General features: G+C 41.0%; 2 protein-coding genes across 2 annotated transcripts; both read right to left on the reverse strand.

The window, feature by feature from the left end:
- Nucleotides 1-1975: 1975 nt before the first annotated feature.
- On the reverse strand, nt 1976-4675 carry LOC130076785 (E3 ubiquitin-protein ligase TRIM35-like). The gene is made up of 6 exons (XM_056242014.1): nt 4199-4675; nt 3543-3638; nt 3200-3430; nt 3092-3114; nt 2892-3010; nt 1976-2526 (listed from the first exon to the last, which is right to left on the reverse strand). The coding sequence occupies exons 1-6, from the start codon at nt 4592-4594 to the stop codon at nt 1976-1978; spliced, it is 1416 nt and encodes a 471-aa protein (XP_056097989.1). The 5' UTR covers nt 4595-4675.
- An 11163-nt stretch (nt 4676-15838) lies between these two features.
- LOC130076787 (E3 ubiquitin-protein ligase TRIM35-like) lies at nt 15839-20929 on the reverse strand. The gene is made up of 6 exons (XM_056242016.1): nt 20493-20929; nt 19807-19902; nt 19464-19694; nt 19325-19347; nt 19125-19243; nt 15839-16468 (listed from the first exon to the last, which is right to left on the reverse strand). The coding sequence occupies exons 1-6, from the start codon at nt 20886-20888 to the stop codon at nt 15924-15926; spliced, it is 1410 nt and encodes a 469-aa protein (XP_056097991.1). The 5' UTR covers nt 20889-20929; the 3' UTR covers nt 15839-15923.
- Nucleotides 20930-27045: the final 6116 nt, after the last annotated feature.

The following is a 27045-nucleotide window of genomic DNA, read 5'->3' on the forward strand; positions in this document are numbered from 1 at the left end:
GTAAGAAAAACTCTTTTTATGTAGAAGTTATTGTTAAAAAGTCAGTTTTATAATAATGTTGCGGGAGCTGCAAGGGAGTGCGACCTATCGACCCATAGCTCACTAGCGCCCCATTATGTTAACTTTAAGAAAACGGTGAAAATACTAGACAACACAGACTCATATCAACAACAATACTAGCCCATCTTGGTTAATGTTTCAGAAAAGTTAAAATGAGAAGAGTTACAGTGTTTCTTTTAGGATTTTTTTAGCAGTGGGGGTAGGTCTGTCCAAATAACAAACACCCTTGATGCTGAGCATATATGCTGCTAAATGGTACCCCTGGAGCCTGTTCCTTAAGTCTGTTTTCACCTATAAAATAATTTTAAAAAATGAGTGATGTTAGGGATTATTGATAGTCAAACAATCTTTTGGGTGCCCGCAGCACGCTCACAGTGTGAAGCGCGTGTCCGCGTATTCTCCGACATGCCTGCTCGCGGTATGTTTTTTTATGCGTGCACGCTATTCTCCGACATGCCTGCTCGCGGTGTGTTTTTATGCGTGCGCGCTATTCTCCGACATGCCCGATCGTGGTGTTCTTTATCAATCAACCTAAGCCGGTCGCGGGGGCGCCACCCTCGCAATCTTTCCATTCACTTCACTTTTGCTATTTAACCAGAGTGAATGAGACGAGTGCGTCACGTGTGGTGTTTGTCAACGCGCCTTTGGAGAGAAGTGAAAGTGACAGCTCGGCTAGTATCGATACTTCGGGAAATTAGTATTGGTACCGTTCAGATATTTCAGTATCGATATTTATCGAAATATCGATATTTTTGACAACACTACTTTGTAGATGTTATAATGGACTACAAGTTTTGTCTTCCGCCACATGCGCTCTGCTCTTCTGCATTGTCTTTTCATATTTTGCACAGCTGTTGAGTTTCTCCAAGGTGCTTTTTGTCTACCACTCTTCTTCCTGACTTTCACAGGAGCAATATCATCAAGGACATTTTTAACTTTTGAGTTAAAGGAATCAAGAAGAAAATCAATTCAACAGAGTCTCTTCTTGACAGACACAGATCTAGCTTCAATGGCAAGAGAGATCAATATATCAAAGAAAATTCACGCCTACTCGCATAAAGCGGTCTTACACAAAACATGTCTTAAAATTTTTAAATCAATATATTGTTGTAACGCTGTTCAGATTTTATGGGAAGAAGGAGGCGGGAACCGGTGAACATTTAACACTTTTAATGATAAAATAAAAGAAATACAAAAACAAAAATGATCCGCCAGCAGCCCCTCACGGACGACTGCTGGCTACACAAAACAGAAACAAAAGACAAAATCAGGCCTGTTCCTCTCCCGATCTTCCCTGTCGTCGCTCCATAAATCAAATGCACCGGCCTCACGCCGTTCTCTCACGTCCCTTGGCCTTGTCCTGCTCGCCACAATTGTCTTATCTGAATGAGTAGTCAGGATGATTTTAACATAGTTTTGGAGCAAATATTCTAGGCTACGTGATACAATTTTTAAAAGTATTGTGAAGAAATAATCAGTATGGGTTTCATGACCTTATTTCAGTGACAATTTTTTGGGGGGGTTTTCACAACCCACTCATAAACGTCATTATCTCAAAACCACAAACTTTTACACACATGCTGATCACATATTATTGTAGCAGAGTTTGTGCTGAATACAGTATAATAAGACTTTTGCCATGAAAATGTCACAAGTAACAGAAATAAGCACAAATGTCAGAGCATGTCAGAAAAACTCCAAGCCCCAGAAAACACATCAGACCCCAGAGGGTTAACACAGAAAAAATTATTAAAATATAATAAAACTGAAAAAGACAAAAATGTCCTTAAGGACGCACAAGGGTTAAGTTGGCTCTAAATTTTACATTTAAGCATGTGAAGAACGAGACCCTTTTATTACAGTGTTGTTATTAAAGCATAATTTGCAAAACTGAAATCTAGAAGCAGAATCAGATTTAACTGATTTTAACAGATTTTCTGCTGTAATAAAGTTTAACTGGTAAGATCCTCAGAGGGGAAGTTGTGCAGTGATTAAAAAAGAATGGAAAGACTGTGTCATTGAAGGATGTCCTGAATCTGAGTAAATGTGTGTTAGTTTCAGGATCAGAGAATGACACTGTTCCTCTGTCATAGTCCAGCTGAACTCTCACACGCTGGAGCTTCTGTTTAACAGTAAAGACAGTGCCGGGTTGCTCTGGGGATTGTGAGCCGTATTTGCGGTTCCTGTAATCCACACACCAGACATTAGAGTTAAAGAAAACCTGTCCCTTCCTTTGGTTTGATGCTGTGGTTATTCCAAGACTCCAGCATGTATTGTCTCCAACCTCCACATCCCAGCAGTGTGTTCCTGAGTTAAAGCCCTCAGATCCCAGGACACATGCATACCTGTCAATCCTCTCTGGATTATCTGGAATCTTTTTACCTACACGACTGTACGACACACTGGTCAGATCAGCAGAGAGTGTGAGCCAAGAAGCTGCTGTGTTTGGATCCAGAGTCAACGGAGCTGCAAAGAGAATAACATCAGATTAGAGGATGAGATATGATGGTATTAGAAATGTAAATGTAAAACACATAAATACTTTGTTGAAAGAGATCATAAATCATGGTATCTCAGTTACTGTCAGAATGGATTGAGGCTTCAGGTTTAATATCAGTATTCAATAAACACTATTGTATCCTAATACATAAACATAGACCATGAGGAATATTTATTATGAGTCGCTGTATGATCTAATGATTTTCTGAAATACAGTTTAGATTCACTTAGAAATTAAAGTGATTATTAATTATATTTCTATCAAATGTTGATGTTGTGTGTGTTTATATCTGAACTATCATCTGCACTGTGTCAAATCTGCTGAGACTCACTGTGTTGGACAGTTTCCAGCATCTTCTTCCAGACTCTGAACGGCAGGTTACCCAGATAACGCCACACATGAATCAAAGCTCCAGAACTCATCCGTGGATCCGGCTGTGAGATCTGGACTCTGAGGAACATTCAGGAGTCAGAACTGCAGTGAATTTGAGTTCAGATCCACTGAGAGAAGAGATACGAGCAGCTCACTTACCTTTCCATCGAGACTTTATAGTTCTGGAAAATATAGAGTTTGAAAACATTTTAATATCTTATCAAAGTTGTTTTATGCACAGAGAATGAAGCCAGATTGATTTGTCACCTTTAGAAACGAGACGTCATTGTCTTTCATCATCTCCTCCATGTCTCTGAGTGTGTGTGAAAGAGCTGAGATGTGTGTGTTCATCTCCTCCAGCTTCTCCTTCATCCTCTGCTTCTTCTGCTCCTCTTCCTCCCTCAGTGCAGTGATTGTAGCTTCTTCTTCGTCTCTGAGAAACTGATGAAGCTTCTCAAACTCTTCTTTAATCTGACGCTCTGTGTGCTCAGCTTGAGACTGAAATCAAATCACATTCACTTCAGTCAGCTCTGTATGAACACACACTCCACTAATGTCAATAATAAACTCTGTGTGTGAATGTTGAGTATTTAACTCTTTATATCCTCACCTTGATGTGTTCAAGTGTTTCATCACACTTTTTCTTCATTTCTTCTCCATGTTCGAGCTTGTTTAGTAAGGACGTCAGTGCTGTATTAAATTCCTCCTACAGGTTAAGATGAAAATCTGTGAAATTTATGCAGCTATAAGAGTTTTACACATTTTATGTTTGGATGTTTTTATTGTTATATTATTTATATGTTGAATGGGTCATTCTCAGGAAGCATTAGTGCCTCAAAATTGCAGGACATATATATTTTTATTATTTAATTTGGAAAGGATGAACATCAATAAATCGTTTTTTTTGGCAAAGAAATTTTTTTTATTTATTATTATATCCATGCAGTTATATTATTGAGGTTGTGCAAATACAAATACAGAAAGAGAAAGAATGGTAGTATCAATCACTTTTTGGTGTGTCTTTTAATACATCAGATATTAATAAAAATAAATATGAATAACCCATGACATATCAATTTTTTCATAACATGTTTTGTCTCAATGCTGTTACATTCAAGAAGATTTGAACATCAGAGCAGTTGAAGCTTAATGCAGAATTTTATAGAGATTTAGTCTGAGCAAAAATAAATATGGGTCTATTGTGTACACAAATAATAATATTTCCATGTTTAGCACTGTATTTATGAAATGAGAGATGTGTCTTACCTTGTAAGATGAAAGCACTTCACTGATGGGTCTGAATGTGTGATTGGTGTGTTTCTCTGAGTTTATGCACACTAAACACACAGGCTGTTTGTCCTCCAGACAGAAGAGTTTGAGTTTCTCACTGTGTAAACTGCAGATCTCCTCAGATCCTGATGAACGTTTCTCATTTCCCTCCTTTATCAATGAATCACACACGTTTTTTAACACGAGAATAACTGGTGGATCATCTTTTGAGGATCTTCTCCTGCAGACAGGACACTCCTGAGTTTTCTTAGTTCTCCAGAACTGTTGTAGACACTCTTTACAAATACTGTGACTACAGGACAGAATAACAGGAACCTTGAAGATTTCAAAGCAAACAGGACAAGAAAGCTCTTCCACAGATTTTGAATCCATTTCCTCGTCTTGTAAAATATCCAATGATCTACAATTTACTTTCACTTTCTGAACTTTGGTTTAAGAGTAAATAACCATTATCAAAATCTCATCTGGGTTCATTCAGGAATAAAAAAACTGCTATAATATAAAGTGTCCTCCTCTGTTTTTCACAACACTGACTCGTTTTAGCTTTCAGTAAAAGTGAAAGGCAGAAATAATGACTAGTCACTTCCTGGAAGATTTTGTAAGAGGGTGGAGTTTCTGATGACAGACTGGTTATATAGTTTTATCTTTATTTTATTTGTGCTTTCATGCATATTCTGGAAACAAAGAACTGAATAATGAATCAAGTGAGAGTCTATAGCATAAAAAAACATTATAAAATAATTTAATACTATAAAACAAAATGGAGAGATAGACCGTCATTGTGTGTGTGTGGGGGGGGAGGGGGGGGATGTCGACTGAATGGGATCACGTCAGGGTCATCTTCAAGTACTATTGAACGAGCCAAAGGAATTTACACACTCCGCCCCCGCGGCACGGGTATAAATACAGAAGTGGATGCTCACACTAGTTGCTTTTTTGCTGAGGAGCCGAGCGTAACTCGAGTCAGCGGTGGTCCAGCGGTAGTGGCAAGGGGACTACGTCCTATTTTCCCTCCTTTCAGTCGAGAACATCAGACATAGTCGACTTCGACTTAACGGAATCAACCATTGAAAACGCCACTAAAGCTGCCACCTTCCAGTGCCTAGACAAAAGCCCCCCCCCCCCCCCCTTTTAAGGCAGGGAAGGACAGGGCTTAGGCCAGAGAAGTCACTGCTGTTCCTACAGGACCACTGGGAAAGTGTTCCCTGTACATGGAAGGAAGGGACGCTGCGGAAGCCACATCCTACCCGAAGGGAGGTAACGTGAAGAATACACATATGAACTGGCCGGATGACCGGGCAGAACGACATATGGAATTTCACTGGGGTCACTGTTCCAGCCTATAAAAGGGGGGAGGCTCACCAGATAGTGACGGCAGAGCAGACTATGCCGAGGGAAGACACGGACTCACCGTAGGGAGCAGTCCCGTGGAAGAATACACATATGGGATCACCGTAGGGATCGCAACATTTGACCCAGCCTAACACAGGTTCCACAAGCTTATGAGTGGTATGCCTAACACCGGAGGTTCCACCACATCTGATGTTGGAGGGGTGCAGAGGAACTCAACAGGGTTCAGTTAAAGGGAACTCAACTGGAGCAGAAATGGCGCATGTATCCAGTCCATAGGAGGGGAATGGCGCAGCAAGCAGACACTACGAACCGGGCTCAAGGTGAAACTGGCTTTATGAGAAGGGAGTCCACGGGAAGCATCGGTTCGACTAAGGTGTCGCCCAGACCTCAACTCTAGAAATCTGTCAGCGAAGCACCTTGTGTCAACGCCTAGGCGGGAGCACACACTCATTTAAGAGGAGCTCACCACCTAAGTGGAAATGTGGTGGAATCTTCACCAAGATGAAGGCAGCCACCATTCAGTTGGCCAACCTCGCTTGGAAACCCGCATGTAGATAATGAAAAAGATGCATTGGGATTGGCATTTAAAGACATTGTAAACTCAATTGGAGTTAGACAACACGTGTTAGGACCTACTCATTGTCGTAATCATACTCTAGATCTAATACTATCACATGGAATAGATGTTGATGCCGTTGAAAAACTGCAGCAGAGCGACGACATCTCAGATCACCATCTAGTCTCATGTAAATTACATTTAGCCAAGGCTGCAAAGCCGACTCTGTGTTATAAATATGTTAGAGCTATCACTTCTGCTACTTAAGATTGCTTTATCAATAATCTTCCTAATCAGTTTCATCATCTCAGCATCCTGGATAGCTTAGAAGAACTTGATATTGCAACAGAAACTCTCTCTTTTCCAGCACTTTAGACACAATTTCTCCACTGCACTTAAAGAAGATTAAAGAAAATAGTCCAGCGCCGTGGTACAACGAGCACACCCGGGCCCTTAAGAGAGCAGCCAGAAAAATGGAAGAAAACTAAACTAGAGGTATTTCGGATTTCATGGAAGGAGAGCTTGATTGCTTACAGAGGGGCAAAGTTGCTAGATCTGATTATTTTTCAACCCTATTAGAAGAAAATAAACATAATCCTAGGTATTTATTTGAAAAAGTGGCTAAACTAACGAAAAAGAAAAGCCCAGAAGTTTCAAACAAACACAGCAGTAATGACTTTATGAACTTCTTCACTTATTAGACCGATAATATCAGGGACAAAAGTATAACTATGCAACCATCTACTACAGTATCGCATCAGGGAGTGCAGTGTAGTCTCCCTGAGGAAAAATTTGATTCATTTGTTGCTATAGGAGAAGAAGAATTGTAACATTATTCTCTCAACAGACATTTACATCGGTAGTCTGGCGTTATAATTTGTTTGCTTTTGCTGTACTGTGGAGTGGGTAAAACTGTTTTTAATGGCAGGCTAGCAGTTACCGTTGACTCGCGCTAGCCTAGCACCGGCAAACTATGCAACTGGAACGACTGGATGAACATTTTTGAAAACTCTCTCCACTGATAAATAACACTAAGGCTAACTTGGAAATGAGGCCCGATGTCCAAAATTCTAAACCACCCCTTTAATGATGAGCTTGTGTATTTGAATTAAATTCTTAAAAAAAATGACCGATTGCCTTCATATTATTGGAGGGTCTATGGTTATGTAACTAACTTTCATTCAAACTTAATTTGCAGAATCAATTGTATGTATTCTAGGTTGATTTAATTGACAAACTACACCTTCTGCACTGATAATTATTTTAATAATTACTCATTGTTTAAATTGATTGAGGACCCCTGGTAGGCTAGTCATCGCTATAAGAAGACTCTTTATTTGCAGACATTTCACAGTCTCTGACAGCAGGACCAACACAGCAGCACTTGAAGGTGTTACCTCGAACCATGAAGGGGGACCGGAAAAGAGCTTTCAACAAAATGTGGTACACACAACACCAATGGCTGGAGGATTCTGTAAGCCGAGACTCTGCATATTGTTTTTCGTGTCGACACTTTTCTCTCCCTGATATTCAAGAGACTTCATTCACATCATCACTGGTCTATTCTAACTGGAAGAAGGCAATGTATAAAGATGGAGGTTTCAGGGGACATGAAAAATCTGAAAATAGTGTTAATGCCATGATAGCATGGAATGAACACAAAAAAAGAATCTTGACAGACACTTCAATCTTAAATGCCCTCGGTAAGAAACACCAAGAAGTCAAGTCAAGTAAAGTCAAGTATATTTATATAGCGCTTTTCACAATATAGATTGTATCAAAGCAGCTTCACACTATCAATCAAAATAACATAACAATGTTTGTTTCTTAGTGGAAAAAACATCCACGTTAGGTAGGGATGATCAATGGTATTAATGATTGGTTAATTAATTTGAATATCCCCAAATGAGCAAGCCAAAGGCAACAGTGGCAAGGAACCGAAAAACTCCATCAAGTGACCTACTGGTGTCCTAAAACTCCATCAGGTGACCTAAAGGAGAAAAAAAAAAACCTTGGGAGAACCCAGGCTCAGTCGGGGGCCAGTTCTCCTCTGGTGTTTATGAACTAGAGGCCGGATTTACAGTAACTGTAAGATAAAAGATTTATATGAACACCTGGCTGAAGAGATGCGTCTTTAGTCTAGTTTTAAACTGGGAGAGCGAGTCTGAGCAACGAATAATATCAGGAAGGCTATTCCAGAGCTTTGGAGCTAAATGTGAAAATGCTCTCCCTCCTTTGGTGGATCTGGATATCCTAGGTATAACCAAAAGCCTCAAATTTAGTGATCTTAAAGAGCGCGATGGATTATAGGGCAATAGAAGATCCGTTAAATAGACCGGAACTAAACATTTACGGCTTTATAAGTCAGTAGCAATACCTTGTAATTAATACGGAACTTTATAGGTAACCAATGTAGTGATGATAAAATCGGTGTTATATGATCATATTTAGTCGAACGATTATTATCATATTTATATAATCGATTTAGTCAAAGAAGTAGTTGAACAAAATCGTACCTACACAAGTTACACTATACAAAATGAAATTCTTGAATGTCTGTCAGATATGGTACGGGAAAGCATCATCAGTGAAGTCAAGGAAAACAAATATTTTTCCATCATTGCAGATGAAACAAAGGATTTAAAAAAGAAAGAGCAACTGTCATTAGTACTTAGGTACTATTATAATGGTGCAGTCCATGAAAGCTTCCTTGATTTCAAGCAAGCTACTGAGCTTGATGCAGAGGGACTCACTCAAAAAATAATACAATGCCTTGGAGACGTATGGACTTGAGTACAGGTCAAATCTAGTGGGGCAAGGTTACGATGGGGCCTCAGTCATGTCAGGGAGACACTCTGGAGTTGCAGCAAGGATTAAAGCTAAAACAAATCACACTTTTTATGTGCACTGCAACGCACATTGTCTTAACCTTGTTCTCGTTGACTCAACAAAATCAGTGCCTGAGTCTGAAACCTTCTTTTCTTTGCTACAGAAATTGTATGTGTACATGTCAGGCTCCTATGTGCACCGGATATGGCTCTCTGTGCAAAAGGAAATGTATCAAGGTGCCCCAAGGAGGTCCTTCCTGGGGGGAAGCTTCCATGGATTGCCAGAAGTCTCAGCAACAAAGGAAACCACGGTCTGGCTGGCCATCGTGGTGCCACGAGTAACACTCCTTACTCCTTACTCCAAGGAGATCCTGTGCAACGTCTCCCATAACAGAGGGATAGGTGGAAACGCATAGAGCAGGCAGTTCGTCCATTCGTTAGACAGCGCATCCTGGCCCAGGGGGCTGAACACTTCTGTCCTTGCGAACCATAAGCGACAGTGGGTGGTCATCTCTGAAGCAAAAACATCCACTTCTGCTCTTCCAAACCGTAGCCAGATCTCCTGCACTACATCTGGATGAAGCCTCCATTCTCCTGGATGTACTTGACCCCTGGAAAGAGCATCTGCTGTCTGATTGCACGCTCCTGGAATGGAATATGAGCTGCCCTCAGTGAAGCGAGTCGTGGCTGACACCATGTCAGAATCTTGTGAGTCAGCAGTAGAGACCTGAGGGATCTCGTGCCGCCCTGGTGGTTCAGATGGAACACTGTTGAGGTATTGTCTGACCGAACAAGAAAATGGCGACCTGCCAGAACCGGCATGAAGAACTTTAGAGCCAAGAACCCTACCCTTAGTTCTAGTAGGTTGATATGTTCTGTGGCCTGGATTGGTGTCCAGAGCCCGCAAATACCCCTCCGATTCCACAATGCCCCCATCCTGTGAGGGAAGCGTCTGTCGTGACCAACTCCTGACGAGAGGGAACAACACCCAGGGGCACTCCTGCTTTAGGAACTCTAACTGTCTCCACCGCCTCAACGCACATATGCAACGGTGAGAAATCATAACCAGACGAAGACGATGTCTGGTGGGATCTAGCCGCAAACTGTTGTTCCATAACTGGAGTGGTCTGAGGTGGAGTAAACCGTGGGGGATCACCACTGTAGCCGCTGTTAACATCCCTATCAGTCGCAGGACCACCTCGTACTGCAAAGACACACCCGGGCGAAAGCGAGCCAAAAGTTGCAGAATGTTCGTCACACGTTCCTGAGACAGGGAGGCAGACATTAGGCAGGAATTCAGGGTCATTCCTATGAATGTAGTGGTCTGTGATGGAATCAGACGGCTCTTTTTCTCGTTCACAGAAAACCCCAGCTTCTGCACATGTCTCAAAAGCAGTCTGGAGTCTTGTACAGCCTGCCGCTCTGTGGGGGCACAGAGAAGCCAGTTGTCCAAATAAGGAAGAATACGCATTCCTCTCATCCAAAGAGGAGACAGAGTCTCTTCTGTGATGTACGGCAATTGGGACGTGAAAGTATGCATCCTTCAGGTCGACACTTACAAACAAATCGTCTGCCGTCACAGACCGGAGAACATCGGCTGTGCGCAACATTCGGAAAGGAAGGACATTCAGGAACAAATTCAGAAGTCTCAAATCGAGAATTGGACGGAAACCACCGTCCTTTTTTGGAACAAGGAAATATGTTGAATAGAACCCGTCTCCCTGAAAGAGGGGATGAACTTTTTCTATGGCTCCCTTCTCTAACAGTGAACAAATTTCCAGAGAGAGAGCCACTGCGCAAACCGCGTCTCTGACAATCGTAGGAACGATTCTTGAAAATCTGGGAGGCCGGCGTCGACATGGTAGAGTATATCACCTGCTCAGAGTCGCCAACACCCAGGGGTCTGTTGTGTTGGATCTCCAGTACTCCAGTTGATCTATAGGAAAATGATTGACCGCTTTATGTGTACGATTTTTAGTGGTCGCGGGGGGACGCTGACGGGGTCCTCCCAGAAACTGACGATGAGGTGGGCGAAAAACTCTCGCATCTTCAGGAACACGAAGTCTTTGAGGGGGCTGTGACTGAGGTGTAGTGTGCCGGCGAAAATGTTGCTTCGATGTGGCATAGTGATGTCGGGTCTGAACCGCTGGCATCCTAAAGGTAGGGTTGCGCTGCACCTGTGTCAGTTGACGAGTGGCTTCAGACAGCTTTACCCTTTGTTCCAACAGTTCCGGAAGATCCGGACCAAAATGATGCCCGGGAACAAAAGGAAGATCTCTCAAGGTTTTCTTACAGTCCTCCGGCAGTCGTGCTTGGGCAAGCCACACTTGGCGGCGGGCTGCCAGAAGTGTGGCTGTAAGACTACCCAGCTCGCGGGTCACATGGTCTGTCGCCAACAGAGCAATTTGCAGGAATTAATGAAATAGATGGTTCCAGCGTACTGGTGGCAGCAAGAAGTAACTGGCAGATTGTGTTTTCTGCTCGAGTAATGTAGGCAACAGACTCATATGCCTTTTTTTGCAAGGAATCCATACGACCGCATTACGCACTGAGACATCGCACATTCCCTCGTAGAGCCTCATCAGGAGACACCACCAAAGCTGCCACAGGCTGCTCTATTTCCAGAGCATGACCCACCCCGATAGAATCTGCTTCAGCCATAGATGCTAGCGTTCGAGCAATCTTAGGCGGACCAGAACCAGTGAGAGCATTTGAAAATTCAGCCACAAAATCCTTAAATGGTGGCATGGCAAAAGAAGTTGCAGCAGTGGTCTGTCTGAAAAACACATTCGTTTGGGTAGATTGGACATAGACATCAAGTCCTAGACGAGCAGCTGCCATTCGAAGCACAGCCAAAGTATCATCGGAGGAGGACTGGGCTTGTCCAGACGACTGAACTGATCCACCACTAGACCCCTCCGCTGCTGGGTAACCAGTGAAAACAGCCTGAGGTGATGGTTGCGCAGCAACATCCATAGTATCCCTATGATCGTGAAAAAAGGAATCTGAAGCACTTGTAGAAAGCACATCAAACTCTGAACAATGAGAGAAACAAGGGGAATCAAGAGACTCTTCCCCAGCTCCCTGATTCTGAACATTCCCATCCTCCTGTGTCATCCTCACAGGTGTAGTAGATGTGAAAGGTTGAAGCGAGTGAAACAGGCGTTTCAGCTCTGCCATTTCTGAAGAAAGCATCGACATCGAAAGTGAACCTTTCTCAACATGTGAATGTTCATCACCTCGCGATTTGGCCTTCTTAGCTGGCAGGGGAGCACCGGCTGCCGCCGACGCCCTGCGCTTCCGAGTGTGCGAAGGGGCTACATCTAACTGCTCAAGTTTCACTGTTGAATTAGGGTCTAACTCGGCAAGACGGAGCCGTCGTTCCGACATAGGCAAAAGGCTGCAGTGCACGCACGGGTCCGTGAGAGCCTCTCGCAGATGTTGAATACCCAAACACGACGGGCAGATGTCATGACTGTCGTCAGAGAGAAGATTATTAGGGCACAGCTTACAAGTCAGTGGAAAACCAGTGGCGATCGAGCTGTGAGCCATAGTTACTCGCTAATAACACCCTCGGATAGCACCGTAAGCTTAAGTTAAGTGGGATGAAAAATAATAAAAATGAAATAAAACGATTACCTCTGGTGAACCGACAGGTAATACCAACAAATATCTCACAAAAAAGATAAAAAGTGTCTAAAATGGCCGGCGGATTGAACCGAGGGACAAAAAGTGTAAAATGGATTTGAGAAAAAAAACAAAAACAAAAAAACACTCTAAGTAGATGTCAACGGGAGACCGTTAACCCATAGGCGCGGAAAAACACAAGCCATCGGATTGCACCGAGAGGCACAGAGTGTCACCGATGAAACAATATAAACTCACCAAAATGTATTCCAAATTCTTGAATGGCGTAGACACGCGCTGTCACAGCTTGTGAGGACGAATCTCGCTGCTCTTGTAAGCTGCACTTGACAGCGCGAATAATCACTCAACCAATACAATCTATCTCAACCAGGCGAGAAAGCGAAAGAGGTAGAGTGCTGAGCTACTGTAGCTTTTACCCTCCAGGGCTCAGCATACGTCACGCCACGTGACTTTGTTGGTATATTCTCTCGACCTATCTAGCTGGCGCTGCTATAATCCATAGTGTTTAGTTTTACACTGCCTCTGGCGGTCAGTAAGAATGAAACAGAACGTCAGTTATAACGACCCACGTATTAAAAAATGGTCGGGTTTAAATCGGGCTCGGGCTCATAATTACAGTTAATGTGTCGGGCCGGGCTCGGACACAACGTGCCCGCTTGATTTTTTGGGCCCGATCTAAGCTCTAGATCTGACTACCATTATAAATCCCTCTCTATTTTCCCCTCTTTTTGAAAGTTGTGAAAACTCTATTGTGGAGTTTTTCTTTTGCCATTTGAGCATATGGAAACACAAAAAATATATTTAATCTCTATATTCACCGCTATATACCCAAATACGACGACTTCTGCTTCTGAGAAACCCAGAAATATGAAAAGGTCTATTACTAAAATGTGTCAACACTTTATGTTGTCTTACATTGTAAATGTGGATTTAAACATACTTTCATTATTTTATGACTTATTTAATGGTTACTCAATTATCAAATTTATAATAATAACATTTTTAAAAAAATACAGAAATCTGATTTTTAACCCTTATGCGTCAATTTATAAAGTTACTCTGAAGTCTTTAGAGGACAAAAATGTTTGTGTCAAAAAATTATCTGTCATAAACATTTGAAGCTTCGGAGAACAGATTTAATTCTGAGGACCCTCAAGAAGAAGAAGACTCTTGGAAGATTATTGTTGAAAAATGTTACAAAAGTGAAAAAAGAAAAAGTTAGAGGTTTAAATTTATAAAAAAGATGATTTATATATATATACACTCACCTAAAGGATTATTAGGAACACCATAAAGGATTATTAGGAACACCATACTAATACTGTGTTTGACGCCTTCAGAACTGCCTTAATTCTACGTGGCATTGATTCAACAAGGTGCTGAAAGCATTCTTTAGAAATGTTGGCCCATATTGATAGGATAGCATCTTGCAGTTGATGGAGATTTGTGGGATGCACATCCAGGGCACGAAGCTCCCGTTCCACCACATCCCAAAGATGCTCTATTGGGTTGAGATCTTGTGACTGTGGGGGCCATTTTAGTACAGTGAACTCATTGTCATGTTCAAGAAACCAATTTGAAATGATTCAAGCTTTGTGACATGGTGCATTATCCTGCTGGAAGTAGCCATCAGAGGATGGGTACATGGTGGCCATAAAGGGATGGACATGGTCAGAAACAATGCTCAGGTAGGCCGTGGCATTTAAACGATGCCCAATTGGCACTAAGGGGCCTAAAGTGTGCCAAGAAAACATCCCCCACACCATTACACCACCACCACCAGCCTGCACAGTGGTAACAAGGCATGATGGATCCATGTTCTCATTCTGTTTACGCCAAATTCTGACTCTACCATCTGAATGTCTTAACAGAAATCGAGACTCATCAGACCAGGCAACATTTTTCCTGTCTTCAACTGTCCAATTTTGGTGAGCTCTTGCAAATTGTAGCCTCTTTTTCCTATTTGTAGTGGAGATGAGTGGTACCCGGTGGGGTCTTCTGCTGTTGTAGCCCATCCGCCTCAAGGTTGTGCGTGTTGTGGCTTCACAAATGCTTTGCTGCATACCTCAGTTGTAACGAGTGGTTATTTCAGTCAAAGTTGCTCTTCTATCAGCTTGAATCAGTCGGCCCATTCTCCTCTGACCTCTAACATCAACAAGGCATTTTCGCCCACAGGACTGCCGCATACTGGATGTTTTTCCCTTTTCACACCATTCTTTGTAAACCCTAGAAATGGTTGTGCGTGAAAATCCCAGTAACTGATCAGATTGTGAAATACTCAGACCGGCCCGTCTGACACCAACAACCATGCCATGCTCAAAATGGCTTAAATCACCTTTCTTTCCCATTCTGACATTCAGTTTGGAGTTCAGGAGATTGTCTTGACCAGGACCACACCCCTAAATGCATTGAAGCAACTGCCATGTGATTGGTTGATTAGATAATTGCATTAATGAGAAATTGAACAGGTGTTTCAAATAATCCTTTAGGTGAGTGTATTTTTATATATATAAAATGGATATTTAATAAAACATGTTAAACTCAAAAACTGCTACCAAATAAAATAATCTAAATGCAGTCCATGAATCTAAACAAGTTTTGTTTTAAATCTAAAAAAACAAAAAGAGCTTTCAGTGAGATTTTGTTTGGGTTCAGTACTAAACTTTCCCCATTAAATACCAGCAAAGCTCCAATAAACAGCGCTGGGATTTGTGGTTTGCAGTACAGTAGAAATTTTAATTACTAATTAACCAAATATCACACACACACACACACACAGCATTTTTCTAGTACATGCATACAAGCCACATCTGACATCCACATGAATTATAACTGCATCATTTATTGAATTGATACGCAAATACGCAGAAGAAGAAAACAGGAATAAAGCGAGTATTTGCTTTATAGGCCAAACCTGAGAAAATGGCGTCATCTTGTGAAAAAGTCCAAATTTTAATTTTGTATCTTTACCAACAGAATAAAAATGTTAAATGTTTGTTTGTTAAATGGCCCTTGGATAAATAAAAAATGGTTTCAATGGGGATATTTTTGTCCTTGAGGTCCTGGGTGTAAATATTTTGTGTCACTAGTGTAAAATTGATTCATGAAAGAAAAAGATGAGGGTGAAATAAGAAAATTCCAATAAAAATACACACTTGTGCCAAAATGGATGAAATTGGCATTAACACAGAAAAAAATATTTAAAATAAAAAACAGACAAAAAAAAAGTGTGATTGATCAATGAGACCCTTTTATTACAGTGTTGTTATTGAAGCGTAATTTGCAAAACTGTATTAATCTAGAAGCAGAATCATATTTAACTGTGATTTTCTGCTGTAATAAACAGTTTAACTGGTAAGATCCTCAGAGGGGAAGTTGTGCAGAGATTATATAAGAATGGAAAGACTGTGTCATTGAAGGTTGTTGTGAATGTGAGTAAATGTGTGTTAGTTACAGGATCAGAGAATGACACTGTTCCTCTGTCATAGTCCAGCTGAACTCTCACACGCTGGAGCTTCTGTTTAACAGTAAAGACAGTGTCGGGTTGCTCTGGAGATTCTGAGCCGTATTTGCTGTTTATGTACTCCACACGCCAGACATTAGACTTAAAGAAAACATCTCCCTTCCTTTGGTTTGATGCTGTGGTTATTCCAAGACTCCAGCATGTATTGTCTCCAACCTCCACATCCCAGCAGTGTGTTCCTGAGTTAAAGCCCTCAGATCCCAGGACACATGGATAATCATCAAACCTCTCTGGATTATCAGGAAGTGTTTTATCTACATCACTGTTCGACACACTGGTCAGATCAGCAGAGAGTGTGAGATAAGGTTCTGCTGTGTTTGGATCCAGAGTCAACGGAGCTGCAAAGAGAATAACATCAGATTACAGGATGAGATATGATGGTATTTGAAATGTAAATGTAAAACCAGGGCTCGAATTTCGGCGCGGGATTGCGGGTATTGCGCATAATTCTAATCATTCCCGCAGGTCTCCCATTTATAATGCGGGAAATTCCACTGAATTGGCTCTATCACTCTCTCTCTCTTCTCCAACTATAGCTGGAGTGTGGTGAGCGCACTGGCGCCGTTGTACTGTGGCTGCCGTCGCATCATCCAAGTGGATGCTCACACTGGTGCTGGTTGAGGAGAGATCCCCTGATATGATTGTAAAGCGCTTTGGGTGTACAGTAGTACATATGAAAGCGCTATATAAATGCCTCATTCATTCATTCATGAAATTCCCGCAATCGTAATCCACACAGATTATAAAATCAAATCATTCTTTTAACAACTATCTGCCAGACGCAATTCAGCGGTGCCGCGTCTTCTATCTCTTCTCTCAAAATGTGTTCTGCAAGACAAGCACCAAGCGCTGCGGCGATAATACACACTCGCGTTTAGGAGTCGGGACATGACGGAATATTCACTCGCACAATCGGGTCAGCAGTGCATCGTGACTGAAGTTTACCATTTGCACGTCTTTTTAAGTCTTACCAGTTTAAACATTCAAGTGATTTTAAACTAATCAGTGCTCGCGCGCTCTCTGAGATGATTCTCTATGCGCACATTCATAGAAAATCCGCCTCAAAAACAGCTGGCCAGTAATAAAAGTTATTTTTCGTGGATAATATTGCTTTAACGCAAAATAGTGTCAATTTCCGTCTTCGTGAGTATACTCTAAACCACTAGCGGCGCCAGGAATTTGATTGTAGGTGGGCCTCCAGAAAACTGGATGGGCCAGTTAAAGTAAGCAAACCCCCCCCAAAAAAACGGGTTCCCCTTCATCTCCTTTCCAGCGCTTTTCTGCGGCACTAAGGACAGCGACTCAGTAGCCTACCTGTGTGGCTCTTGTGTCGCTGTCCTCAGCTCAGTGCAGTAACGTCAGCCTAACTGGGGGGTCGCACACTGGACAAGAAGTGCAGCGCTGTGCCGCGTCGCGTCTAGGACAACTCGAGGTATCGCACACTGGACGCGCACTTTCTCAGTTTATGGCCAGCAATATTATGTTTAAGGACATTATGGAATTAAGAAAATGTCTGTACTATGTTATGATTATACTGTACAATTAAATACAATCGTTGCTGACTTTGCAGTCTGAACACTTTACCTCAGAGCGTCCGTTAACTGAATGAATTGAGAATATCAGCTGAAAATTCGATAACATCAGCAATTTTCATTCAAGCAGCTGATTTCTGTAAATGAATATAAAACTAAATGTATATTGCAGCACAGGGTGAAGTCAGTATACATTAACGACGATTTGAGACAAATACATTTAAATTTAATATAAAACAAATGGCGCTCTGTGGCACGGCAGGATTTTGAACAAGGTCCTGAGCAGTTGCTGGGCGCCGCAGACAGACGACGAATGGCGCCGCCGGTGTGTGTGCACTCATAGAGAATAATGTGTTTGAATTTTAAAGACGCGGCGCTGCACTTCTCGTCCGGTGTGCGACCGCCTTAAGTCACACGTGGGGTAGAAGCCACTGATTGGTTGAGAAGCTTTCACTCAAAGCTTTCCTCGGGCTGCTAGAATGAAAATCACTCACTACTCACTATAGGCCTGGGTCAAAATGGGCGGGCCCGGACCTAAAATGGGTGGCCCCAGGCCCACCCGGGCCCAATGGTAGCGCCGCGGGTGCTCTAAACATAGTCGGTTTTGTCTTTAATAAGCATAAAACGCATGCCAGTATAATGAACACAGGATCCGTGCATTAGCTCTTAAAGTGACGGCAGCCATATGTGTGTGTCATTAAGTTTGTTGTCAAAACAACAAAAGATAGCTTTAAGTTAAAGGAATCAGGATTACTACTAGCCTATGTATTTAATTTATTCAGGACTAAAATACCACCCAGTGTTATTTTCCCATTTACTTTATTCAGTTTCTTTATATGAATACTAGTGTTAGACCTATTCAAAAACTTTTCTCGTATTTGCCTTTATTTGTATCTTTATTCTATTGTATTTATTTTTGCTACTTTTTTTCAATTTAATTAAACAATTTAAATCAAGCTTCCTTGTGTTGTGTATATTCTTAACAACAATATTACCCCATTGTAAAAATGCAATGAGCGCAAACATTTAGGCAAGGTAAATGATATAATTTTGTTTGTAAAAAATGCCCCCCCCCCCCTTCTCCCCCTCAAAAAAAAAAATCCCCCCCATGAGAATCATCTAAGGGGGGATTCCCCCCCCCCCCCCCCCCCCCATTTTCCAAAACGAAATTCGAAAGAGATTATAAATCATAACAATGGTCTCTGAGTTACTGTCAGAATGGATTGAGGCTTCAGGTTTAATATCAGTTTTCAATAAACACTATTGTATCCTAATACATAAACATAGACCATGAGGAATATTTATTATGAGTTTGCTGTATGATCTGATGATCTTCTGAAATACAGTTCAGATTCACTTAGAAATTAAAGTGATTATTAAATATATTTCTATCAAATGTTGATGTTGTGTGTGTTTATATCTGAACTATCTTCTGCACTGTGTCAAATCTGCTGAGACTCACTGTGTTGGACAGTTTCCAGCATCTTCTTCCAGACTCTGAACGGCAGGTTACCCAGATAACGCCACACATGAATCAAAGCTCCAGAACTCATCCGTGGATCCGGCTGTGAGATCTGGACTCTGAGGAACATTCAGGAGTCAGAACTGCAGTGAATTTGAGTTCAGATCCACTGAGAGAAGAGATACGAGCAGCTCACTTACCTTTCCATCGAGACTTTATAGTTCTGGAAAATATAGAGTTAAAAACATTTTAATATCTTATCAAACACTCTCACTGTCAATGAGTCTCTCTATACAAGTTGTTTTATGCACAGAGAATGAAGCCAGATTGATTTGTCACCTTTAGAAACGAGACGTCATTGTCTTTCATCATCTCCTCCATGTCTCTGAGTGTGTGTGAAAGAGCTGAGATGTGTGTGTTCATCTCCTCCAGCTTCTCCTTCATCCTCTGCTTCTTCTGCTCCTCTTCCTCCCTCAGTGCAGTGATTGTAGCTTCTTCTTCGTCTCTGAGAAACTGATGAAGCTTCTCAAACTCTTCTTTAATCTGACGCTCTGTGTGCTCAGCTTGAGACTGAAATCAAATCACATTCACTTCAGTCAGCTCTGTATGAACACACACTCCACTAATGTCAATAATAAACTCTGAGTGTGAATGTTGAGTATTTAACTCTTTATATCCTCACCTTGATGTGTTCAATTGTTTCATCACACTCTTCTTTCATTTCTTCTCCATGTTTGAGCTTGTTCAGTAAGGACGTCCGTGCTGTATTAAATTCCTCCTACAGGTTAAGATTAAAATCTGTGAAACTTTATGAAGCTATTAGAGGTTTAAACAGTTTATGTTTGGATGTTTTAATTGTTATTTTATTTATATGTTGCATGGGTCATTCTCAGAAAGCATTTGTGCCTCAAAATTGCAGGACATATATTTTTTAATTATTTAATTTGGAAAGGATGAACATCAAGAAATCGTGTTTTCGGCAAAACAAATGTATTTTTTACAATGGCCAATTCTTGATTATTATTATATCCATGCAGTTTTATATTTGAGATTGTGCAAATACAAATACAGAAAGAGAAGAATGTTAGTCTCAATCACTGTCGTATAATACATTAGATATTTATTTAAAAAAAAATATATAGGCTAACCCATGACATATAGATTTTTTCATAACATGTTTTGTCCCAATGCTGTTACTTTCAAGAAGATTTGAACATCAGAGCAGTTGAAGCTTAATGCAGAATTTTATATCAGTAGTAAATCATAGAGATTTAGTCTGAGCAAAAATAAATATGGGTCTATTGTGTACACAAATAATAATGTTTCTATGTTTAGCACTGTATTTATGAAATAAGAGATGTGTCTTACCTTGTAAGATGAAAGCACTTCACTGATGGGTCTGAATGTGTGATTGGTGTGTTTCTCTGAGTCTCTGCACACTAAACACACAGGCTGTTTGTCCTCCAGACAGAAGAGTTTGAGTTTCTCACTGTGTAAACTGCAGATCTCCTCAGATCCTGATGAACGTTTCTCATTTCCCTCCTTTATCAATGAATCACACACGTTTTTTAACACGAGATTAACTACTGGATCATCTTTTGAGGATCTTCTCCTGCAGACAGGACACTCCTGAGTTTTCTTAGTTCTCCAGAACTGTTGTAGACACTCTTTACAAATACTGTGACTACAGGACAGAAAAACAGGAGCCTTGAAGATTTCACAGCAAACAGGACAAGAAAGCTCTTCCACAGATTTTGAATCCATTTCCTCGTCTTGTAAAAGATCCAAAAACAAAAACGCTATAATATAAAGTCCCTTCTGTTTTTCACAACACTGACTCCTTTTAGCCGCGGTTTGAAAATACACGGTCAAGCAAGCCGCCCAAAAGAAAAATGCGTGTGCGCGCCTATTACTATGATTACAGTAGGAACAGCAGCGAGAGAACGCGCTTTCAGAGCGCTTATGAGTTGCCCAGTTCTATCTATCTATCTATCTATCTATCTATCTATCTATCTATCTATCTATCTATCTATCTATCTATCTATCTATCTATCTATCTATCTATCTATCTATCTATCTGTCTGTCTGTCTGTCTGTCTGTCTGTCTGTCTGTCTGTCTGTCTGTCTGTCTGTCTATCTATCTATCTATCTATCTATCTATCTATCTATCTATCTATCTATCTATGCCATGTTCCGAGAGTTTTTGCACTTTACTCTGTTATCCTTTTATATCTATCTATCTATCTATCTATCTATCTATCTATCTATCTATCTGTCTATCTATCTATCTATCTATCTATCTATCTATCTATCTATCTATCTATCTATCTGTCTGTCTATCTATCTATCTATCTATCTATCTATCTATCTATCTATCTATCTATCTATCTATCTATCTATCTATCTATCTATGCCATGTTCCGAGAGTTTTTGCACTTTACTCTGTTATCCTTTTAATTTCCGCTCAGGTTGTTTTTGCAAGTTCTTTCTTTATTGACTAATGTTGTTTTTTTATCTTTATAGGTCACATATCAATATTTTTTATGTAGAGGTTTACAGCATAATTATTTTCAAAAAGCAGTAAAATAAAAGTATACATGTAGTGTGTATTGATTAAACACTCTGATCAAATAAATGTTTGAACTGGCGTGTAGCCTCTTTATTCTCAGAACATTCAACTTCAACACGAGCTTAGCTCTCTGTATCACTTCCTTGTGCTTCTTTTACATTCTTGGGTATCTGTTAACTGTATGTTTGGTTCTACTGCCATCTAGAGGGCAATCATAATCTAATCACACCTAATCACCACATCCCCTTTCCTTTAGGAAGAAAAGAATATAAACTGAAATGGATAAAACAATGGAAATAATATAACACAATTATCCATTTGACACTTAACTGAAATTTCAAAACAACACATTTGTGTGACACATTTCAAATGTAACTGGACAGAGTTATTTACAAATTAAGTCGATCAGGTTTCTTTATTATGCGTGATGATCTTATTATTATAGGAGATTCATTTGTTTCTGCTGAATGGCCATTGTCCAGGGGAACGGAAGAAGATGAAGAAGACTGCCTGCTTGATGGTGTTACATCTTCAGGTGAGACCAGAACTTCTTCTCCTTTAATGTCAGTCAGTGTTTGGCTCGTTTCTTGCGCCTTAAGAAGACTTCTGCGATTTCTCCTAAGCACTTGTCCATTCTCTGTTCTGACAACATATGATCTTGGATTCACTTCTTCCAAAACAACAGCTTTTTTGTCTCTTTTGGAGAGCCTTCCGTTTCTGTCTTATTGCTGCACTGTTCATCATGTCTCGTTTTGTGTTAATCCTGCAGGGAAGTGTCGTTCTTATCTTGTGATTCATTAAGAGCTCTGCAGGAGATGCACCATGTTCCAGAGGAGTTGCTCGATAGCTCAGAAGAGCTAGATATGGATCGGACTTTCCTTCAGATGCTTTCTTCAACAATTGCTTTACAATGTGCACTCCTTTTTCTGCCTTCCCTTTAGATTGAGCATGATGAGGTCTTGAAGTCACGTGTCTGAAATCATAGTGAGCAGCAAAGTCCTGAAATTCCTTTGAGTTGTAACATGGGCCGTTGTCACTCACCACAACCAGAGGAATGCCATGCCTGGCAAAAATTGACTTCATCTGCTGTATCACATATGCACTTGAAGAGTTAGACAGCAGGGCTATTTCTGGAAAACTAGAAAAGTAATCCACTACCAGCAAGTACTCTTTACCATGGAAATGAAACAGATCGGTACCTACTTTCTGCCAAGAATGCTGAGGTATAAGTCTGTTTTTTTTTTTGTTTTTTTTTGCTTTATTTATTTAAAAGGGACAATGCACATCAATTGACATTTTTTGTTTACACTCAAAATGTAAATGTGCCAGAGTTAGCAGAAAAGCTCATTTTCATCTGTAGTCCCTTTTCATCTGTTGTGATCATTGGTTCTCTTGCTTGCTTGTTTTGATGTTTCAGACAAACTTCACATGTACTGACTATTTGTTCAATGTCAGAATTTATTCCAGGCCAATAGACTGAATCCCTGGATCTCCTTTTGCATTTCTCGATTCCAAGATGTCCCTCGTGTATCCTGGAAAGCATCTCTTTTCTCAGCACTTGTGGAACAACTATTCTGTCCCGTCTCAGAAGAATGCCATCTGCCATACCGAGCTCAGCTCTAACATTGTAGAATTGCGGGCAGGAACTTTTGACCCAGACATTGTTCAGATTTTGAATTACAGCCTGGAGAACTGGATCTTTTGCGGTCTATTTGCTCAGCTATTTGCTTGAGCTTCTGATCAGACACTGGAAGAGATTCAACAACAAGATTCACATGTGTGTTCACATCATCTTCCGTGAAACTTGCATCTGAGCATTTGCATGTTAATGGTGCACAGGACAGTGCATCAGCTAGCACTATGTATTTCCCTGGTGTGTAGACTAATTCAAAGTCATACCATTGCAGTCTCATCATTAGACGCTGAATTCGTGGAGACATCTGATTCAGATTTTTTTCTGATGATCGCAATTAAAGGCTTGTGGTCCGTCTCTGCTGTGAACGATGATAAGCCATAGACATAGTCATGAAATTTCTCAAATCCAAAGACGAGTCCGAGACATTCTTTTTCGATCTGAGCATTTCTGCACTCAGATTGTGTCATCGTCCTAGAGGCATCAGCAATCGGTTTCCAGCAGTCAACATCTGCTTGGAGCAAGACTGCACCTAGACCATCCTTTGACGCATCCGTGGAGATTTTGATACTCTTAGAGGAATCAAAGAAGGTGAGAACTGGTGCTTTTGTCAATGTTAACTTGAGCATTTTCCATTCTTGCTCATGCTTACTTGTCCACTTGAACTCATTTTTATGATTTAATAGTTCTCAGAGGGTCACAGTTTTTGCGGAGAGGTTTGGAATGAATTTTCCAATGAAATTTACCATTCCCATTATCCTCAGCACACCTTTTTTGTCCACAGGACTCGGCATGTCCAGAATTGCCTGAATTTTGCTTTTGTCAGGTTCAACACCACATCCAGACAACTTGTCACCTAGAAATGTCATTTCAGTGACACCAAACAGACATTTAGCTCTGTATAACTTGAGTCCATATTTCTGAACTCTTAGCTGGAGAAGTCTCTGATTGTGTTCCTGTAAAGTGGATCCCCAAACCACTATGTCATCAACATTATGCACGGACTCCCTCCAGTCCTTCTATGATATGCTCCATGGCACGATGAAAGATTTCTGAGGCTGAAATTATGCCAAAGGGAAGACGAAGAAATGAATACCGTCCAAATGGTGTATTGAGCGTGCAGTACTTATTACTGTCTTCATGGAGCTTCAATTGCCAGAATCCCTGTGAAGCGTCCAACTTGCTGAAATACTGTGCGTTTGGGATTCTCACGTTTGGGAATCTGGTAGTGGTCCCTTTTTATGCTTGCATTCAAGTCTCGAGGATCCATGCATACTCTCAGATCACCATTTTTCTTTTTCACACAGACCATCGAGTTCACCCAGTCTGTGGGTTCCTCCACTTTCTTAATTCCTCCTAGAGCTGTCATCTTATCAAGCTCCTTTTTTAGTTTCTCTTTCAGTGGCGCGGAAACCCCTTCTTGGAGCGTGAACTACAGGGTGAGCATCGTCTTTGAGCTGCACTGTAAAATGTTTCTGTTAATTTACACCCAAATTTCAACATGATTAACCTGTTATTTTTAATAACTGCGCCTTACTGTTAATTTTAGGGAATATATGTTAAATAACACCTCAATTTTGTTATTTAACACCTCATTGTTAAATAACACCTCATTTTTGTTATTTAACCGCAAAATCGAAAATTCAAGCAAAGATGTCAGATAGAGTATGGTCTGGTATGTTTGGAGATAAATGCCGATATGCAATTTTATGCTTATTATATAAAAAAGTTATTATATCAGAGAAGTTAGCAATTTCATTTCGTTTTTTTAGGTTGCTAAACAACGACTGATTCAATCAATAGTCGACGGTGCAATCCATGACTAACAAACTAATTGTATGCATTTACTGAATGAAGATTAGAATTAAACACCTGATTTCTCTACTGCAAATGTTATCAAGAATAATCTTGCATAGCCTATTCCACAGACAGAAATAAGAAAGTTTGCGGTGTTTTCTGTGCATGGGCAAATGTGTTTGTTATCGTGATTCGTGGGTGTAATAGCTTTTTATTAACTGTTAATACCCTACACTCCGGATTTTACGCGAGAAGGCCTAAAGCCTTGTTTATACTCGACGCGTCCGCAAGAGCGCGAAGGTGCGCGCGGCAAAAATGACGTCATTGCGGTGTGGGCGGTCGTGCGCGTTGGGTGCGCAAGAACCCATTTCGCCTGGCGGTGTGCACGGCACTTTTTGTAACATCGCGCGCGGCGCCGCATCCGAAGATGAACGACTTCGAGCCGAATCAGGCCGAACTGGTATGTCTGTACCAGCATGTTTATGATCCTTCTATACACAGAGACATTTGCATTGATGGGCGACCATAAAAGCCTCTCATTTTGTGAATTGGAACACATTTGGATTAAGCACCCAGTTTGCACTTGTCTAAAGTAACTGCTTACATTTATAAAATAAGCCTACAATAGCAGAAGTAAGCCCTGCTGATGAAATTAAGGTTTAAACACTCTTCAATAAGGCTTCAGTTGTTTAACGAGTTTGTACATGAAAGTACAATACACCTACTGCATTTATTACTCTTTTAATATGAATTTATTACTCTTTTAATATGAATCAGCTATTAATAAACTACTAATAGACGGCAAACTACTTCTTCACTGCTGATTCCTGGTGGTTTAGAGGAGAATTACTCCGAGTCGCCCCCTGTCGTTTCACAGAATCGCACAACGGCGAGCGCGTCAAGTATAAACGCCTCGTCCGTTTGGAGAGGTGCGCGCGCAGTCAGCGGAGACTCGCGCTCGTGCGGACGCGTCGAGTATAAACAAGGCTTAACGTTTTAGTTGAGGAACTGCGCTCCCAATGTGTGTGTGTGGGTGGGTGTGTCTCCCCTCTTCTTTCTGAACACGGTAGGTGTGTTCGACATCGGCTGCGGCTGGATGTAAGCGATCGGCGAGAGTAGCCGCGTGCAGGCGGGGAGGAGCTGCAAACGGAGACGTGAAGTCGGACACTTTCTGGTTCCCGTAGTGACCGCTCACGTGGTGTTTGTATACTTTAGCACAGCTGAAGTGAAATAAATGCAATATTTGCCAAATGCACAGATGTTTCAGACACATTTTCATTCAATACTTTATGTACTGCTTTATACAGCGTTTGTTTGAACAAGAATAAAGTTCAACATAAGCCTACAGCTACTATCAATGAAGTGGAATCAACGTTTTTTAATCAGTTTTATTTTGATAAACATAACACAATACATCGCGACTACATGAAAAGAGTGTTTACTGTTATAAAAAAAAACTGATTTGTGAGCTTTAGTGGAACTAAAGGTGTGAGAATAAACCGAATAAACACGAAACGCACGTGATCGTTGTCATGCGGTGAATCCGGCCAATCGTGGAACAGCTGTGTCGTCATCAGAGCTCGTGCAGCCCTGAGCAGCCGCTCTTCAGAAAGGGGTGATCCAAGATGGCGCTCTGATCAGTCACGTTTTGAGGAGCTCTGCAAACTCAGCTGTTTATTTTTGATTTGTAATGCAGTAAGAAAGGCCTTTGAACTCATAATTTGTACCAGATCACGTTTAACTAGTTGTTGCATTGGCTGTCAAAATGGGAAAATCCGAAAAAAGAAAAAGTAGGAATGGGCCTCAAGCTGCTGCTAATGCTAACAAAACGGTTAATGAGACACGTCAAGCCCGCCAAGAACTTATGATGGACAACATGCATGACTACTTGAACCATGACACTGACTCTGCAGAATTCATGC

This window comes from Rhinichthys klamathensis, unplaced genomic scaffold (assembly GCF_029890125.1).
Source record: "Rhinichthys klamathensis goyatoka isolate OS25496 unplaced genomic scaffold, OSU_Roscu_1.1 h1tg000687l_1, whole genome shotgun sequence".
In the NCBI taxonomy this organism is placed as follows: domain Eukaryota; kingdom Metazoa; phylum Chordata; class Actinopteri; order Cypriniformes; family Leuciscidae; genus Rhinichthys; species Rhinichthys klamathensis.

Coding starts and splice junctions, on each gene's coding strand:
- LOC130076785 (XM_056242014.1), bottom strand. CDS start 4,594: ATGGATTCAAAATCTGTGGAAGAGCTTTCTTGTCCTGTTTGCTTTGAA. Junction 3,431..3,542: donor AAACACTTGAACACATCAAG/GTGAGGATATAA, acceptor ATTTGATTTCAG/TCTCAAGCTGAGCACACAGA. Junction 3,115..3,199: donor ATGACGTCTCGTTTCTAAAG/GTGACAAATCAA, acceptor TATATTTTCCAG/AACTATAAAGTCTCGATGGA.
- LOC130076787 (XM_056242016.1), bottom strand. CDS start 20,888: ATGGATTCAAAATCTGTGGAAGAGCTTTCTTGTCCTGTTTGCTGTGAA. Junction 19,903..20,492: donor AAGTGCTTTCATCTTACAAG/GTAAGACACATC, acceptor CTTAACCTGTAG/GAGGAATTTAATACAGCACG. Junction 19,348..19,463: donor ATGACGTCTCGTTTCTAAAG/GTGACAAATCAA, acceptor TATATTTTCCAG/AACTATAAAGTCTCGATGGA.